The sequence below is a fragment of the Panthera onca genome, chromosome D4 (genome assembly GCF_046562875.1).
Source record: "Panthera onca isolate mPanOnc1 chromosome D4, mPanOnc1 haplotype 2, whole genome shotgun sequence".
Classification (NCBI taxonomy): domain Eukaryota; kingdom Metazoa; phylum Chordata; class Mammalia; order Carnivora; family Felidae; genus Panthera; species Panthera onca.
In genome coordinates this window covers 26,110,482-26,128,430 of record NC_138351.1, presented here as the reverse complement: position 1 = coordinate 26,128,430, position 17,949 = coordinate 26,110,482, and the positions used below count along the sequence as shown (strand labels likewise).

Sequence of the window (17,949 nt, the reverse complement as noted above, 5' to 3'; positions counted from 1 at the left end):
CGTTTTCTTCTGAAGATGTATTTTTTTGTTGTTATCTTAACGGTTCCTTTTATAATGAGCTTAAGATTATAAGTAATCACAAAATTAGTATATTTTTCTAATTTCTGGGGGGTTTTTTTCCTTCTCTTCCACCACTTGATTTTAGCAGAATATATATATTTTAGCATTTACCTTTCCAAAACACTGCTGCTTATAATGTCGTTCAGCTCTCAGAAATTAAAAGATAAGAAGATTGGCCTGTTCACCCTATCTTCTACCTTTTCTTTTATTTTCTTTCTTCAGCTAAGTGTTCTGAGTATCTTTTCTACACTGTGAGGGGTTAAAATGTCTATAATTTCTTCTGGAATCTTAATCCCTGGATTAAGGTTTTAATTCATTGAATAGATTCACAACATACTGTCACTCCTTTTGCCATAATTTTTCATTAATCTTTTGTTTGGCTGAAGTTTCTCCCCTAGACGTTTCTCTAAGAAAACCGTGGAAGCCATTTCTAGGAGTACTTGCAGGCTTAAATTTATTTTTATAAATCTGATCATTCTAAACCTTCCCCTAATTTTTCTCATTTGGGTACAGAGCCCTGCTTTTCCCTACTTTCCTGTACTCAGGGGTTTCACTAGCTCCTGGCTCACAAAGATCACAAAGGGAGAATGTTATCAATGTTCTGTGGTCCTGCTTCCTTGCACCCAATTCAAAGCTCCCTTCAGATCATTCAGAAGTGACAGAGAATTATGCCAGGGAAATGTGATGACGAACTACAGGCTGAGCAGGCATTTCCCCTCTCGCCGTACTGCTGCTCCTTAATCCAGTCCATAAACCCACACAGGCTGGTGAGAAAAACAGGAACATCTCAGGAAGGAATGGTCTAGCTAGTGCCCATGAACTACATTAAGGATTTTGTAAACCAGAGACTTGAGGCACAAGGCTACCTGAGCCAAAAGGGTCACATGCCATACAATAAGTAAAGATCAAAGACTTCTGGAATACCACCTTTGAAAATGCCATCATTCCAAGGCAAAGCCCATGCAATTTAGAGGGAACATTATAGAGTAAATGGCCTTAAAATATTTGACATGAAGTAAAACATAAATAAATAAAGGGGAAGCTATATTCCCAAACAATGAGAAGAGATTAGATTCATGCAACAGATGTTGACTTTTATATGCCGAATTTCAACCATCGAGAGCAAAGTGGCTATAAATGCCCCAGAGAAGCAAGTAGGTAGCAAACTCAACAGTAAAACTAATATAAAAGTCAATTGACAAAAGTCAATTGCTATATATGGCACTAGGTAGGTAATGAATGTTACACTCCTATATGGTGATGAATATGGCTTCAAGACATTAAGCTTGGAGTTGAACCCGGAAATGGCGATGGAACCCAAGCCTTTATCACAATGCAGCACCAATTAGTATAGATAATTTGTCAATATTCCTGAAAGCAGTCGTCTTCAGGTTTTTGGTGAGCCGCTTCCTATGATCTATTTATATTGCATTTTGGAATTTTAAGTTACTATTTGAAACACTTGCTCCAGCTAGTCCCATTCCATGTTCATAGAAATGGAGACAGAAAAGTTAAATCAGTCACTTGAAACTCAAAAAAAAAAAATTGGAGGTGTATTTCTGGTACCTTCATTCAGGCATCTCAGGCATAGAATATTAGAACATACAGTAACCTTCTTGGAGAAGTAGAGAAAGCAGTCCCATACCATTTTGTCTCTACTTAGTTGTAGAGACACAATTATAGCTTCACTGTAATAAGCCTGTAGGAATATCTTTCCACTGAAAAACAGTCACCAAGCACTTCTGTGCTGCCATTGTGTTATATACATGGTATTCAGCAGAGAACAGGGGACAGAGAATCCGGCTTCTCAGCTTAAAGTCCAATGGGTATAATATAGATTTTTACATATTTACACAGTTCCAAGTTTTCCAAATGACATCCATAGCAATATTTTAAGGCATCACTCCTCAGAAAGTATCACATTGACTGTTTCTTAGGAAGATTGCTTTAAAGATGTACAGAGATGGGGAGATAGGTAGGATGGATGGATAGATGATAGGTAGATAGAGATAGATAGATAGGTAGATAGGCACACACACATACACACATAACAAAATAAGCAAATCTGATCACCAACCTAAGTCTGTTCTGATAGTATAAAGCCTTCCAACCAAGGTATTTTAGCAAACACTTTACAAAACTTGCTGTGAAGTGTCAAGCTCTAGAACCAGTTAAGGCTCTTCATAGTGGGGTGCCTGGGTGGCTCAGTAGGTTAAGCATCCAACTCTTGATTTCAGCTCAGATCATGATCTCACAGAGCCCTGAATCGGGCTCTGTGCTGACAAGTGCTTGTGATTCTCTTTCTCTCTCTCTGCACCCCAACTCAAAATAAATAAATAAACTTAAAAAAAAAAATCTCTTCCTAATGACTCCTCAGGGTCCTTATCAACATCATATTTGCCTGATGAGCCATTCCCATCTGTCATTAACCAACATGATGTATGTCCCACCAGAACTCAGGTTGAAAGTCTCTCCAGGGATGAAGGTGTCTGTTCTTGCCCCAGGCTCAAGCCCATCAGTGTCCCCCTCAGCAAGACCAACCATACCGTCAGAGCACACCAGGCCAGAGTAGTTTCTGGAAAGAAGGTTGAAGAAAGTCTCCCCTGGCAGAGTGGTGTTCAGTCTGCAGCAGAGAAACCCCCCGCCACAAAAACTGAGAAATGGAAGCCACATTGTGCAATCAGGGCCACAGTGGGAGGGAGAGACCAAGTAAGCGAAGCAGACATGGTTGCAAGAGAAAGCGTCAGACTAATCACGGAGACAGACATGTCCACAAATGCAGAAGTGCCCACTTGTGTATTTAAAGAATAGCATCTACTTAAAACCAGTCTATAGGGTGAGAGGCCCACTATCCTGGGTTGGGAAATGACCACCAAAGCCTAAATATAGTTTAAAAGTGGCCACGAGCATTTCAGGAAACTTTCAGCACCTCTGTCAAGTCTACCTGGTCTTTTCTTTTCTTCTCTTTTCTTTTCTTTTGTCTTTTTTTTTTTTTTTTTTTTTTTGAGTATACACAATGTTACACAATGATACACAATGTTACATAAGTTTCAGGTATACAACATAGTGATTCTACAAGTTTCTATATTATGCTATGCTCACAAGTGTAACTACCATCTGTCACCATTCAATACTATTATACTACCATTGACTGTATGCTGTACCTTTTATGCACATGACTTATTCATTCCATAACTGGAAGCCTGCGTCTCCCATTCCTCTTCACCCATTTTGCCCAACCCCCCACTCCGCTCCCCTCTGGCAACCATCGGTTTGTTCTCTGTATTTATGGGTTTGATTCTGCTTTTTGTTTATTTACTTATTCACTTGTTTTGTTTTTTAGAGTCCACATATAAGTGAAATCATACAGTTTCTCTTTCTCTGTCTGGCTTATCTCACTTAGCATACTACCCTGTAGGTCCATTCATGTTGTCCCAAATGGCATAATCTCATCCTTTTTATAGCTGCATAATATTCTGTTGGCTATAGATATAGATGACGTCTTCCTTATCCATTTGCCTATCGATGGACACTTAGATTGCTTCCATGTCTTGACTATTGTAAATAATGCTGCAATAAACATAAGGGTGCATATATCTTTTTGAGTTAGTGTTTTTGTTTTCTTCAGATAAATATCCAGAAGTGGAATTGCTAGATCTTTTTATCTTCATGAGGTCCCAATAGTTCATTTTTGCTTTTAATTCCCTTGCCTTTGGGGATGTGTCAAGTAAGAAATTGCTGCAGCTGAGGTCAGAGAGGTTTTTCCTGCTTTCTCCTCTAGGGTTTACCACTATCTCTTTAGACATTCCCAAGACCAAAGGGTCCTGCCCTGAGGTCTAAACTCTACAGGCATGATAGTCTGGGGTTGGACGGTCTGAGTTCAGATCCCATCTTGGCTATCCTGGTTATATAACCTGAGTCATGCAATGCACTTACGTTTGCCTTAGTTTCTTCATCTGTAAAAATGGAGATCATTGGATCACAGGACTTCAAAGAGTTTAACCTTGTGTCGTGTACCTACTATGTATTATATCAATCCAGGTGCAAATAAAAACAAAACCAAAAGTAACAAGGGAGAAGCCTGTATCCTGCAGATAAAGGTCGGGAAGTAGGTAGTATAGAGCTGGAGTGGAAGCACTACTCTGGGTTTTAGGAACCCAAGAGCCCTACAACTCACTCACTGCTCTAACATCCCCAGGATGGGGCTCTTGTGTTCATGTTCATGGCCTGGCTGGAGCCATCCACACACAAGGCAGCATGATGTAGGAAAAATGTAAGGGACAAAGAGCACCTGCCAGCCATCTCTTAAGGCATATTCCTGAGCTGCCCCACTCAGGGTACCACATCTATTTGTACTTCATTGGCCAGAATCTAATTATAAGTGGAAATGTCGCCATTTTTCTGGGTGGCTACATGTTCAGCTATAATTCTATAGAAGGGAAATACCTTAAGTAGATGGGGAGGAAATGGTTTCAGTGATTTCTCATGTTTTAGAGGTTGAATGGTTTAGAAACTGAAAGGAATAAATAAGTAAATAAATACATAAATAAATAAATAATTTTAAACACCTCTGTCCATCTGTACTCACTGCAACACCCACTGTGGACCTGTAGTTGTTCGAACAGCATGGAAAGTTCAGGATGGAACCCCAGGCTCAAGGATCTGCCATTCAGAGCATCTCAAGCCAGAATGGAGTACACCCAGCAACTAACCCTAACAAGAGAAATTACATGGCATGCTGTAAGCTGCTTACAATATTGTCACCCATTCAGTGGAGTGACAAGCTTGCATTTATAACACAATATTCATTGTAGTTCAGTGTACTAAGATATCTAGTAATCTATACTAATGTATCTAGTAATCTGAATTGCTAAGTAGATGGTCAAAAACAACAGGCCAAGAAGTAATTATGGACCGACCACCCATTCAGGCCCTATGACTGCAATTTGACAAGAAGCAATAAGACAAAGCAAAGCAATGTCTTAAGGGTTATTTTTCTAGCGCCAGTCAACACCCACAACACCCCCATGGTTTCTGTTGGAAATCCTCAAATGATAGACATTGTTCTTCCTGAAAACGTTAAAAAGCCAAGGCGTACACTCTACCAGAGGTAAAACAATCCATTACATGTTACAGAATACGTCCACAGGTGCCCTTCTCAACACTTACATCTATTCTACCCCACCCCCAAACACAACACACACACCCACACACACACACACACACACACACACACACACACACACCCCATTTCCTATTTCATCCTTGTGTTCCACAAGTTTCAGATTCTGCCACCAGGTGGCAGGAGTAATCAAGAATTAGCAGGAATTACCAAGAAGGTCTCAGAAAATGTCAGGATTCTGGAAGGGATCATAAGAACACTGAATCAAAACTGTGGTATAGATGGGTAAACTGAGGCTGCAAAGCATCACACATGGAATTAGGGACCCCAAGGACCAACACCCTCTGTTACCTGTGCCCTGTATTTCCACCAACTTACACTGGGTTTTATAGTAAAACCTTGGATTGTGAGTAGCTTTTTTTGTGGGTGTTCCACAAGATGAGCAAATATTTCTAATAAATTTTACCTTGATAAACGAGTGATGTCTTGTAATAAAAGTAGTATGTGATGCCAAACGTCACATGATCACAACTGAGCCAATGGTTCTTGAAATTTGCTTTGATATACAAGTGCTTTGGATTACAAACATGTTTCCAGAAAGAATTATGCTCACAAACCAAGGTTTTGCTGTACTTGTAACTTTTCAGCTTTATTTACGTATTCATTTTTATTTTAAAATTTTCAGCATCCATGAAAGTGAGAATAGTAAAATGAGTCCCTGAGTGCCCACTAGCCCACCCCAATCAGCAAGCTTTGTCATCTTTCCATACCATACACAGAGCCCCCTACTATATTTTTTACCAAATACTCAGCTGTATTATGCCATACCAGTTAATGCAACATCAAAATTTCTGTGGTTCATTCATTCAACAACTAATCATTAGCAACAGCAACTAATGATGTGTGGGAGGCACTGTGCTAAAGTAAGATATGCAGCTGTGACACAAAAAGGCACTGAGGCAACCAGGCTTTTATGCATAAATCACATGTACGCTGCAAGTTAGATTTTATCCACATTTTATACACTCTTGTATTTTAATAGGTGGAAAATGCAACACGAGTTGGAATTGTAATTTTTATAGATCCTTGGGGCCAGACAGATCTAAAGTTAATATCAAAGTCATACACTTGTTCTTCTTTCAAAGACAAGGTCACAGCCGACAGGCCAAGCAGGATACATTTCCTGAAAAGCTATGGGGACCTACCTGACACGGTTTATCTACCTTGTTGCCTTACGTGGAACGAATTACCTTATGAAGGCAAGTTGGGATGAGATGGGAAGAAAGATTGGACCCCCTCAAAACAGGTAAAAGAGCAATGAGCGAGGGGGTGTCAGTCATATGTCAAAACAGCAGCTCAGGGGTAAGGACACTCCTCCAAGAGAACAGCTGACTTCCATCCAAAATGTAAAATCAAGACAGCTTGACAAAAGAAGGCATTTTCTGATTCTCATTACTAGGAGAGATTGCTTTAAGCTAAACAAAACACATTTTAGCATTTCAAAAATCTAATATCTAAGAAGAAAACTACCTGGCCTACATTTTTCTTTATTTTATAAGTTGGAAACCTGTGGTATGTGATGCCCCCTAGCCTCTTCTCTGCTTATTACAAAGTCACATGATTTAGACGGAGGCACCTGGTCCTCCTTTCTCTCTTCCTCAAGCTGGACCACATCATTCCTTCCATCAGAACAGAACAGAGATCATCTGTTTCTTTATAAGCCTGAGATTCACTGGTCCTTTCTTTTTTCAGCTGACTCATCTAAACACCTCCTCTTTGCTGTCCCATCCCTCAAAATTCTTTTGGTACCATTTTATGAAAAGAACATTTGAGTTTCTTGATTCTGAAATTGTATTTTTGCAATCTGTACTTTTTCCTTAGAATGAAGATGACTTCGATGAAAAACAGAACACATCAAGAAACAACAACTCACTAAGGTGTAGAGCTGTGCAAAACACCCAGCAGGTAGGGCGGCGATGGTTGAGTGAATCTATTACCATAGTAACTGCTGTGCAACAGGGACGGACAGTGTGGGGACAGAATGCATGTGCTCAGCTGGCACTCAGAGGAATGAATTAACTGGTAATTAGAATGTGTAAGGCAGAGTCATGAAGAAAACACACGTGCTCAAACAAAGAGATTTTGTGTTTGTACACCTGTCCCCAGAGTTTTCTGCTGGCGAGAGTACATAGGCTTTCTCGGACACGTCACTATTACAGATGCCAAACTCCCATCGCAAAGCATAAAGCACTGGCTTAAACCAAAGCATCTCGATTTTAAAGTAAGTGAGGCAGATGAAGAAGGTTCTAAGATGTGGTTCTAACACTATCCATCATGCCTCTCGAGTTCCTCAGATGCCTAAGCTTACAGCAGGCTGAGGCACTCTGTCGCAAGGCTACTTTTATTTCTTTTATATATTGAATTCTGGGTAGGATCTCATTTGGAGAAAGGCTTCTGTTGCTAAAAATCAAGCAGATTATTCATGTAGATCATCCTTTTTTGGGTAATTCTGGGTGCCTAATATCAAGCCATCTATTGGAGGGAGTTATTCTCATGATAAAAAGTATAACTTGTTTAAAGTAGAATATGTGGGAAATTATTGCGGCAAAATTTGGAAGACAGAAAAAGTGACCTGTATAATTCCAGGAAAAAAATCAGTGCCTAACATCTTAAAATGTGGCCTTTTAGTGCAAATATACACTGCCATGCACATGTCACTTATATTGGGATCATGCTATCCATATTCTTACTGTCTATTTTACTTAATATATTATAAAAAAGTGTCCATTTCCCTATTTATGCAACAAAACAAGAGAAAACAATACTTCTGTCCATATAAAACCTGCACATAGAAGTTTATAGTAACATTATTCATAATTGCCAAAACTTGGAAGCAGTCAAGATGTTCTTCAGCAGGTGAATAGATAAATGAACTGTGGTTCATCCAGACAATGGAATATTCTTCAGCACTAAAAAGATATGATGAACCCCCAAGCCATGAAAAGACATGGAGGAACATTAAATATGTATTACTCGTTAAAAGAGGCAGTCTGAAATGACTACATACTGTATGATCCCAAATATATGACGAAGGAAAAGGGAAGACTGTGGAGACAGTAAAAAGACCAGTGTTTGCCAAGAGGAGAGGGTGGGATACATGGGCAAAGCACAGAGGATTTGGGGGGCAGTGAAACTACTCTATGTGATACTATTATGGTGGATACATGTCATTATGCATTTGTCCAAACCCATAAGATGGACAACACCAAGAGGGATCCCTAATGTAAACTATACATTTTGGGTGATAATGTGTCACTGTAGGTTCATCAATTGCAACAAGAGGCGGTGATCATGGGGGAGGCTATGCATGAGCGGGGGCACAGGTATATGGGGAATTTCTCCTTATCATTCAATTTTGCTGTGAACCTGAAACTGCTCTTTAAAAAAATGAAGTCTTTTTTTATTGTTTCACAAAACAATCAAAAACAAAAAAATTTAGACAATTTACTGTTATACACAAGAACATAAAGACTGAGGAGGATCCGCCACATTGGGCACCAATGGTCGTTGGGTGATCTTGGCAGAGGCCATCTCAATAGAAGCCTGATCACAATGGACTGAGTGAGTAGGATGTAAGGGTCACTAAAAGTAAAGGCAACTCTCTCCAGCAGTTTGGCTGTGAAGAGAAGGAGGGAGGGTAGATGTCCTATGACTATGGGGTCAAGGAGATTTTGTTGTTGTTGTTTTCGGTTTGTTTTAAAGATGAGGATGGGTGCTCACTGTGGCAGCACACATATAAAATTGGAATGACAGGAAGAAGACCGGCAGGCCCCTGCACAAGGATGACATGCAAATTCATGAAGCTCCCATATTTTTAACACACACAAACACACACACACACAAATCCCACAAAAAAAAAAAACAACTAAAAAATGGGCAGAAGAGATGAACAGACATTTCTCTAAAGACACAGATGGCCAATGAACGTATGAGAAGACACTCAACATCACTCACCATCAGGGAAATGCAAATAAAACCACAATGAGATATCACCTCACACCTGTCAGAATGGCTAAAATTAAAAACACAAAAAACAACAAGTGTTGGCGAGGATATGGAGAAAAAGGAACCCTCATGCACTGTTGGTAGGAATGGAAACTGGTGCAGCCACTCTGGAAAACAGTATGGAGCCTCCTCAAACACTTAAAAATAGAATTACCATATGATCCAGTAATTACACTACTGGGTATTTGCCCAAAGAATATGAAAACGCTAAATCAAAGGGATACATACACCTCTATGTTTATTGCAGCATTATTTACAAAGCCAAACTATGGAAGCAGCCCACATGTCCACTGATAGAAGAATGGTTGAAGAAGAGGTGAGATAGATAGATACACAGATACGTAGATAGATAATGGAATATTACTCAGCCATAAAAAGAATGAAATCTTGTCATTTGCAGCAACATGGATGGATCTAGAGAGTATAATGCCAACTGAAATAAGTCAGCCAGAGAAAGACAAATACCATATGATTTCACTCATATGTGAAATTTAGCAAGCAAAAGAAATGAACAAAGAAAAAAAGAGACAAGCCAAAAAACATGCTCTTAACTATAGAGAACCGGTAGTTACCAGAGGGGAGGTGGGTGAGGCATGGGTGAAATAGGTGAAGGGAATTAAGACTACACTTATCATGATGAGCACTGGAATTGTTGAATCACTATATTATACACCTGAAATTAATATAACACTGTGTGTTAATTATACTGGAATTACGATTTTTGAAAAAGAAAAAATCTTTACCAATCTGATAGGTAAACATTAATTAAACAAACAAATAAAGATGGGAATGGGTGTGGGAATAAAAGAGAATAGTTAATGCCAGGCATTCCATTGATAGTAGGTAACTTGAGACAATTTCACTGTAAGAAAATAATAATCATGATTATTTAAGTCAAATAATTGTCAAACTTTACTGGCTAAGCTAGGTGTTAGATGGGAATGAAATGAATAAGGCTTATCTCTACCCCTATCCTCAGCAGCTGCAGCTTGGACCCCACTGGTCTCTCCTTCTGTTATCCTTCATCAGAAAATGAAGTTAGTCTAAATGTAAAGTATAATGGAGTTTGGCAGCAAAGGACTCTATGATCTTTGAGAATCCTTTCAGCTCAGAGATATGCTTGTGACTTATTTCGAGGAATTCTCTTACAGTCCAGATCAATCAATGGCCACCTGGGCTATGACAGAAAATAAAAGCTGAGATATGACTTTATCTGTCTTACAGCACATTCAAACCACTCCGCATTTGCATACTTCTTTGCCACTTTCCCTCACCATTGCTTACGGTAGCTGGACCTATTTGAGATATTATTGCAAAGTGGTGGAAGGCAGGAAATCCTCTATGCTATCCTGAGAACAGGACGGGTCATGGATATTTAAAAGTTCAAACAGTGGGGGGCGGGGGTGGCACCGGGTGGTTCAGTCAGTTAAGTGTCCAACTTTGGCTCTGGTCATGATCCCGCAGCTCGTGAGTTCAAGCCCCATGTCGGGCTCTGTGCTGGCAACTCGGAGCCTGGAGCCTGCTTTGGATTCTGTGTCTCCCTCTCTTTCTCTCTCTCTCTGCCCCTCCCCCACTCGCACTCTGTCTCTCTCTCTGTTTCTCAAAAATAAATAAACATTGAAAAAAAATTTTTTTGAGTTCAAACAGTATCTAGAAAGATAGCCCAGGTATATACTTCATTAATTAGAGCAAGGGTTAGCTAACAAAGGGAAATACTTCCCTTTAGCCCAACTGATAGGACCCTAGTTCCCAAGGGAAAGTTAATCAGCTCTTGATGATACTAGGCTAGTGGTCACATCTGCAGGCCAAGCTTTGGGCTGTCAGGAAAATAAAGCCAGCCTTGGTCTCAGTCCTTTGGAAAACAGGGTTGACAGAGTTTAAAAGGAGATTTATACAGCCTCTGATATAAACTTCATTTAGCACTTGCCTGAGAACAGCGCAGGGGTTGAATGATTACAGTAGAGAAAGGAGCAAAAAGCATAGATATGAGCCTATTCCCTAAAGGAAAGAAGAAAATACCAACAGTTCCTTTGGAAGAAAAAGGAGAGAGAAGTGTGATCCTGTAGGTTTTGTGTAAAGGGAAAAATGTGCAAGTAGATAATAGGAGCTATCTTCTTGCATAATAATTTTAAAAGACCTTTAGAAAGTCCTTTGCCAATGAAAAAGAATGAAATCATGCCATTTGCAGCAACGTGAATGGAACTGGAAGATATTATGCTGAGTGAAATAAGTCAGAGAAAGACAGATATCATATGTTTTCACTCATGTGGATCTTGAGAAATTTAACAGAAGACCATGGGGGAAGGCAAAGGAAAAAAAATAGTTACAAACAGAGAGGGAGGGAGGCAAACCATAAGAGACTCTTAAATACAGAGAACAGACTGAGGGTTGATAGGGCTGGGGGGTTGGGGGATAGGGGAAAATGGGTGATGGGCATTGAGGAGGGCACTTGTTGGGTTGAACACTAGGTGTTGTTATGGAAGCGATGAACCATGGGAATCTACCCAAAACCAAGAGCACACTTTACACACTGTATGTTAGCCAATTTGACAATAAATTATATTAAAATAAAGAAATATTTAAAAATTAAAAAAATAAAATTAAATGCAGTCCATAAAAAAAGTCCTTTGCCAAAATTCTAAGCAAAAAGAGATCAGGGTTCATTTTGCCCAGAATTCTCATTATTTCATCTCTGCTGCAATGTTTGATTTCCAGGACGAAGAGCAGGTCACCATTGAGCAGGATTCTTTAAGAAACAAAGAAGATGTGGAGGATGATCCAGAGGCACATCAAAAAGGGTACAGGTTTAAACGGAGAAATAACCATACTGACCTCCTTTTTGGTTTTGCCACTTTGTTTTATCTTCATCTAATTTTAAACATTTATTATTATTTATTGGATATTACCACCACTACCACCCATTTCCCTTCCCCACTACCCGCCCAACACCATTTCCAGAAAAATTAATGGATCTCTATGATAATCACCATGGTAAATTCAAACTGCTAATGTCCTGGGAACCGAATATCCAGGACAGTCTTCTAATTAAAGGCATAAATTACCAACTAATTGCTCCAGTCCATGCAAAAGTAGTTAATTCATCTTCTCAGTGTCAATCAATAAGCAATTGATTTCTCAAAACCCAATCCACATTAAGTCCCAACAAACTTGCTCTGACTGTAGTATCCTGAAGGTATTCCAAGTTCTTACTGCCCATGAGGTAAGAGAGGCAAATTATTTTTATTTTTTTGACCAGGAAAATGAACCTCAGAAAAGTGACTTACTCAAGGTTAGCTAGAGAGGAACAAAGATAACTTAATGTCAGCTTCTGGTTCCTAGCCCAAGATTGTCTGGTACTCTGTCATAACACTCAAGTATTTATCAAGTTTCTAAATTCCTATTTAAATTTTGTTTAAATTTCTATGTCTCTGAGGAACTTTATTTTTATGCATCAGAAGATATCTCTGGAGTTGGTCAGAATTAAGATTAAAAGCTCTTGTCACATTTACATCATCAAAAATATTTACTACCTCAGAAACCTGAGCTTTGTTCCATCTTTTATTATGCTTTACAGACCTCTGACTCCAGGGGCTGAGTAATTCTCTTGGGTGGTCAGGTTTCACTACTGTTAATGGGATGGAAGTAATCACCAAGAGGCTGGGAGTTGCCTAGCCATGATAACCAAATGGCCGAAGCCTCTATTTCTAGCTACTTTATTTTATGCAGTGTGAGCTGTCATGGACCACACATATTCCCTGCAATTAAAGAATCTGATCAATCCAACCCAAAGTATATGAATGTGTCCAATGAAATGTCGCCCTCCACCGCTGCCACTTTGAAACACTATCAGAAACTGAAGATGATGCATCATCAACTTTTCCTAAATTAGACGATGAAAATTTAGTCTTTACTGAACTTTGATTCCCTCAATATCTTCTGGATCAGTGTTTCCAATTCTCAGTACATGTATTCACACACATACACAACACCAAAGTTTTCATGAAATAAGACATCATTACTGTGAGTGATATGCTCTTATCAGTCCTATTCTTTCTTATTAAAGATGGGTGTCAGGGCATCTGGGTGGCTCAGTCAGTTAAGCGTCTGACTCTTGATCTCTGCTCAGGTCATGATCTCATGGCTCATGGATTCAAGTCCTGTGTTGGGCTCTGCACTGTCAGTGTGGAGAATCCTTGCTTGGTATTCTCTCTCTCTCTCTCTCTCGCTCTCGCTCTCGCTCTCGCTCTCGCTCTCGCTCTCCCTCCGCCCTCCCCTCTCTGCCCCTGCTCCTCCCTTTCTCTCTCAAAATAAATAAATAAACTTTAAAAAATAATAAAAGCTGTACATTTATTTAAAAAATAAAATAAGGGGCACCTGGGTGGCTCAGTTGGTTAAGCGGCTGACTTCGGCTCAGGTCATGATCTCACAGTCCGTGAGTTCGAGCCCCGCGTCAGGCTCTGTGCTGACAGCTCAGAGCCTGGAGCCTGTTTCAGATTCTGTGTCTCCCTCTCTCTCTGCCCCTCCCCTGTTCATGCTCTCTCTCTGTCTCAAAAATAAATAAATGTTAAAAAAAGTTTTAAAAAATCAAAAAAATAAAATAAAATAAAATAAAATAAAGATGAGTGTCACACACTGTGCCTTCGCAACCCACTAATGGGTCCTAACCCACAGCTGTAGCATACTATTCCAAATAAGCAACACACACTCCCACTTCATTTATCTAGTAATTCAACAAATGCCCATCAAGCACACTAATGTCCAAGGTCCTAGTGCCATTGGGCTCACATCTGCTCTCCAGGAAGTTAGCCAGTCAAGCCTTTATCATAAAATGAAATCAAAGGAGACAGTAGGAGTAAAGCACAGAGGAATGACTCTGTTCAAGGAGATGCAAGAAGGTGTTGTTGGAGCAAGGGGCTTGGGCTGTGCCCTGAAACTTGCACAGGGGCCGAGACTTGGACATGGACGCACAGCTGCTGCAAAATGGACAAGTGGAGGCATTTGCAAGTGAGTCCTTTGGAATCCCAGAGATGAGGAATCTCCTACATAGGACTAGAAGTGACCTAGAAGTGGCAATGATTGTGTGAATAAATTCCTTCCTCCATTGGGAGAAGAGGTCTCTGTTAGAAGGGGCAGTGAGAAAAGAGGCAAATGTATGGAAGCCAGACCTCAGGGGAGGCACAGAGGGAACCAGGAGAACTCTGGGAGAAGCAGAGCATGGTCATTGTGGGTATGGGCCTGGGCCCCTCCAAAGTCACTTGCTGATGGCCACCATCCCCCCAGCACAAGTGCCCAGATCCACATATTGCTCACTCACTACCCACCACCCCCTAACAAAGCTCTGGACAGGAACAAAGATGTGCCAACAATGCCAGAACTTTTGAGAAAGCTACCTTACAACTTGCTGGCTAATAGCTCTGAAATCCACAAAATCCTCCTTTATATTTCAAGCACCCAGTGAAATCTGTCAGTTTCCCACTAAAAAACATGGTGAGCCAGGACAGGGAACCACCAACTTACTCAAACTTTGTGAGACCAAAAGGGATGACAATTCCTTAAATCAACGTTTCATATCCGTGGCTTAAAAGCTATCAGAGGCCCACATAGTCCCGTGAGAAACAGTCTTCTCCTACCATTTATTTCCAGCTTTTGGTTAGTTATCCATCTCTCCTGCTCTGTTTTCAGAAGCATGTTTTCTGCATCTCTGTAAGCCCTCAGGGCTTGGCACATCCACGCAGCAAACATTGATCCAAGCTATGGCTGATTATAGTCTAAAAGGAGATGAGTATCCCATTTCTATTTTGTAGGACATCCACTTCATCCATCTGTTCGTTTGCTTGCTTGATTTACAAAGCCTCATCTAGCTTAGCATGTCAGTTTATTTCATGTTTTTGATGTTACCTTCTGCCTGCCTTTTTGCTCTTGTGTTGTTACAGGTATCTGGAAAGGAAGTATGATACAGTTTGTGATTTTTATAAGAAACACAAAACCACCCTTCAGTACATCCTCTGGGGCATCTTAATAGTAGGTAAATAACAAAAGGGGGGTGGGTGCCAGTGTCTTTGTTTGAGAATATTCCAAATAGTAGCTTTCTATGGAAAAAAAATAAATCTTTCTGTTACCCCTGGACCTTGGTGAATCCAGAGAAGTTAATCCAGAAGCTCCTGAGTGGTGGGTCTCAACTGTGGTTGCCTATGCAGATTGTTTCCCTGTTTGGTTTATGTAGCTAGCATCTAATTAGGTTCCCTACTCTTACAGCCTTGGTTGTTGTGATATGGATTTAAGGGCTAGTTCATGCAAATCCAGGTAACTAGAAAACATGGTGATAAACACAAGATGGGGACCTAATCACAGGGGACAATATAAGCAATTAATACTTCATGCAAATGCAATGTGAGCAGGAGCCTAGGGTCATGCAGGTCACCCCTCCTGCCTGAAAGCAAGACCATGCTATCTTCATAGATGAGCAGGTCCCCTATTTTTACTCCCTCCAAAGCAAAGAGTTCTGCAGCCCATTTTGAATAACACCCCTGTCTATAAAATGTGAACCGTTGCACCCAAGTCCATAGATGTTAACCCAAGACTCTTGCACCTCCAAGGTCAGTGGCTTCGTTGGTGCTCAGATATCTGAAACAAGGAAAAGCAGGGTTTAAAGCTTCCTCTACACTGGGCCAGGTAGTATTTTAGGCTTTTCAGGCCATGCGGTGAAAGCCACACAACTCTGTCCTTCTAAAACAAAAGTAAACAGACAGGCGTGATGGTGTTTCCATGCAATTTTATTTGTAGATTCAGACACAAGTATACAAATACAACTGTACTTGCAACCTACAAAGATAAGTGGTAGGCCCGATTTAACCTGCAGACCATGTTGGCTGACCTTTCTAGGACACCCTGTTCTTATCCTAGAATCTCCTCTTCAAAAGCAGACACCTTGGTAATTATCCCTCACCCCTTTCTTTAGAGATTCTTTGGAACTCAGAGATGGTTGGAAGGCCTATTTTCCCACTGAAGCGTAGGCCAAATCTGAGCTGCAAACCAGGAGAATCAATACCTTTTTGCCAGTGGTTGCTTCAACACCTAGCCTTTCTCTGATAGAAACTCCCCTGCTGAGTCTGAATACCCAAAAATAGGAGTTAGTACTGAGAGGCCCAACAATCAAGCATCAAGATTCAAGAACTTGAGGTTCTATGAGAAAACAGACCTAGCACTCTGTCCTTCCTGCATTCATGGTGAGACTGTTAGGGAATTACTGTGAAAAAAACAAAATCCTAAAAATATATAGTACAGATAATTACATGAGTCAATAGCCCTATCAAGAGCAATCCTGCATTCAATGGTTTCTTGATTGAACCTCCCCTTGGCTGAGCCCCATCAGTGCTAGAGGCTGGTCTGCACCTGGTGTTGGTGATGCCCCCTGTCTGTGCTTGCTTTCTCGACAGGTTACCTGGCAATGGTGATTGCAGCTTGTGCGCTGAACTTTCATAGAGCCCTTCCCCTTTTCGTGATCACCGTGGCTGTCATCTTCTTTGTTGTCTGGGATTACTTTATGGCCAAATATGAGCATCGAATCAATGAGTACCTATCTCCTGGCAGAAGGCTCCTAAACAGCCATTGGTTCTGGATGAAGTGGTAAACTCACTCCGTTCCCTTGTTGCATTTGAGAGAAATGTTAGTCTTTTCCAACACTGTTTCCAAAAACGTGTTCTGAAATTGGTCCCTCATTTATAGGCTATTGAAACTAGAAATAACCTGGGGAATAATCTGCTATAATACCTTCATTTTACAAACAGGAAATCAAAGCCTAGACAGGGCAATGACTCGTTCAAGATATGTTCAAATGTCCCTGCAAACTGCTTTAATTCCAAGTGCCGCTAAATGATAAAATATTGTCCAAAAGAAAGGACAGTTCTTACTTGGGGAGGTGGCTTTCTGATCTGGGCTTGAAGCTGGCCTCTTTGAAAGTAAGACCCTCTGAATATAAAAGTTGACTCTTTCCTATAAGACCCCCTATCCATATCCAATAGTGACCGCTCAGGGCTTTTCTTTCAGCCTTTTTCTATGGGACCTCCTCTTTCTCCAGGTGACCCTAGTGGATTAGACACAAGACAGGTTCTCCCCAGAATGGCTCTCAAGGGATGTACCTGGAAAGTTCACATATCCTTGACCTAACAACGTAGGATTGTTCAATCCCAACACAGCACACTTTCTGGCTCTGCCATCCAAGCTGTGAGTCAAACTTGTCATGCCCACTAGATCCGCCAAGGAGTCATAACCCTTCCTGAAGTCCAACTTACTCTGTGAGGTTCAGCTGAAGTCCTCCAACTTCAGAGAGCACATTTCAAGTTCTCCCCTAAAGGGCAGAAGGTTACATCTCTCCCATCTCCCAAAATGGACATGAGAACTCACAGAAGATCTCCCAAAGAAACCACTAGACTTCCCTCTCTGAACACACTTTCTCATCTCTGACCCCTTTGTATGATCTTGAACGAATGAAGAGCCCAAGAGTTTTGGAATGTGCTTAATCCAGTGCTTAATTTTTGGCTATCCTCCTTGATAGCCACAACCAAAGAGGGTTTGTGCCATGTCTAGAAGCATAACTTCCTGATGCCAGGGTGTTACTCTTAATAAATTTTTTGTTTATTAGTTTAAGTCTGATTTTAAGATTTTCAAGTTAGCAGAGCAAACGATACTGATGCCCCCTTTCC

General features: G+C 40.6%; 1 protein-coding gene and 1 non-coding gene across 3 annotated transcripts in view; both read left to right on the top strand.

The window, feature by feature from the left end:
• SLC28A3 (solute carrier family 28 member 3) overlaps positions 1-17,949 on the top strand; it is a 52,816-nt gene that overhangs the window by 11,715 nt on the left and 23,152 nt on the right. For both annotated transcript variants that reach the window (XR_009603125.3, XM_060609955.3), the window contains exons 2-5: positions 7,064-7,147; positions 11,963-12,045; positions 15,181-15,272; positions 16,684-16,873. Coding sequence is in view for 1 of the 2 variants with exons in the window: in XM_060609955.3 (XP_060465938.1) it covers positions 7,064-7,147; positions 11,963-12,045; positions 15,181-15,272; positions 16,684-16,873 (449 nt within the window). In the remaining variant the exon portion in view is untranslated. The remainder of the gene's footprint in view (positions 1-7,063; positions 7,148-11,962; positions 12,046-15,180; positions 15,273-16,683; positions 16,874-17,949) is intronic.
• Positions 8,955-9,059, top strand: LOC132663942 (U6 spliceosomal RNA). Its single transcript, XR_009603332.1, has one exon. It is a non-coding gene; the product is annotated as a U6 spliceosomal RNA (small nuclear RNA).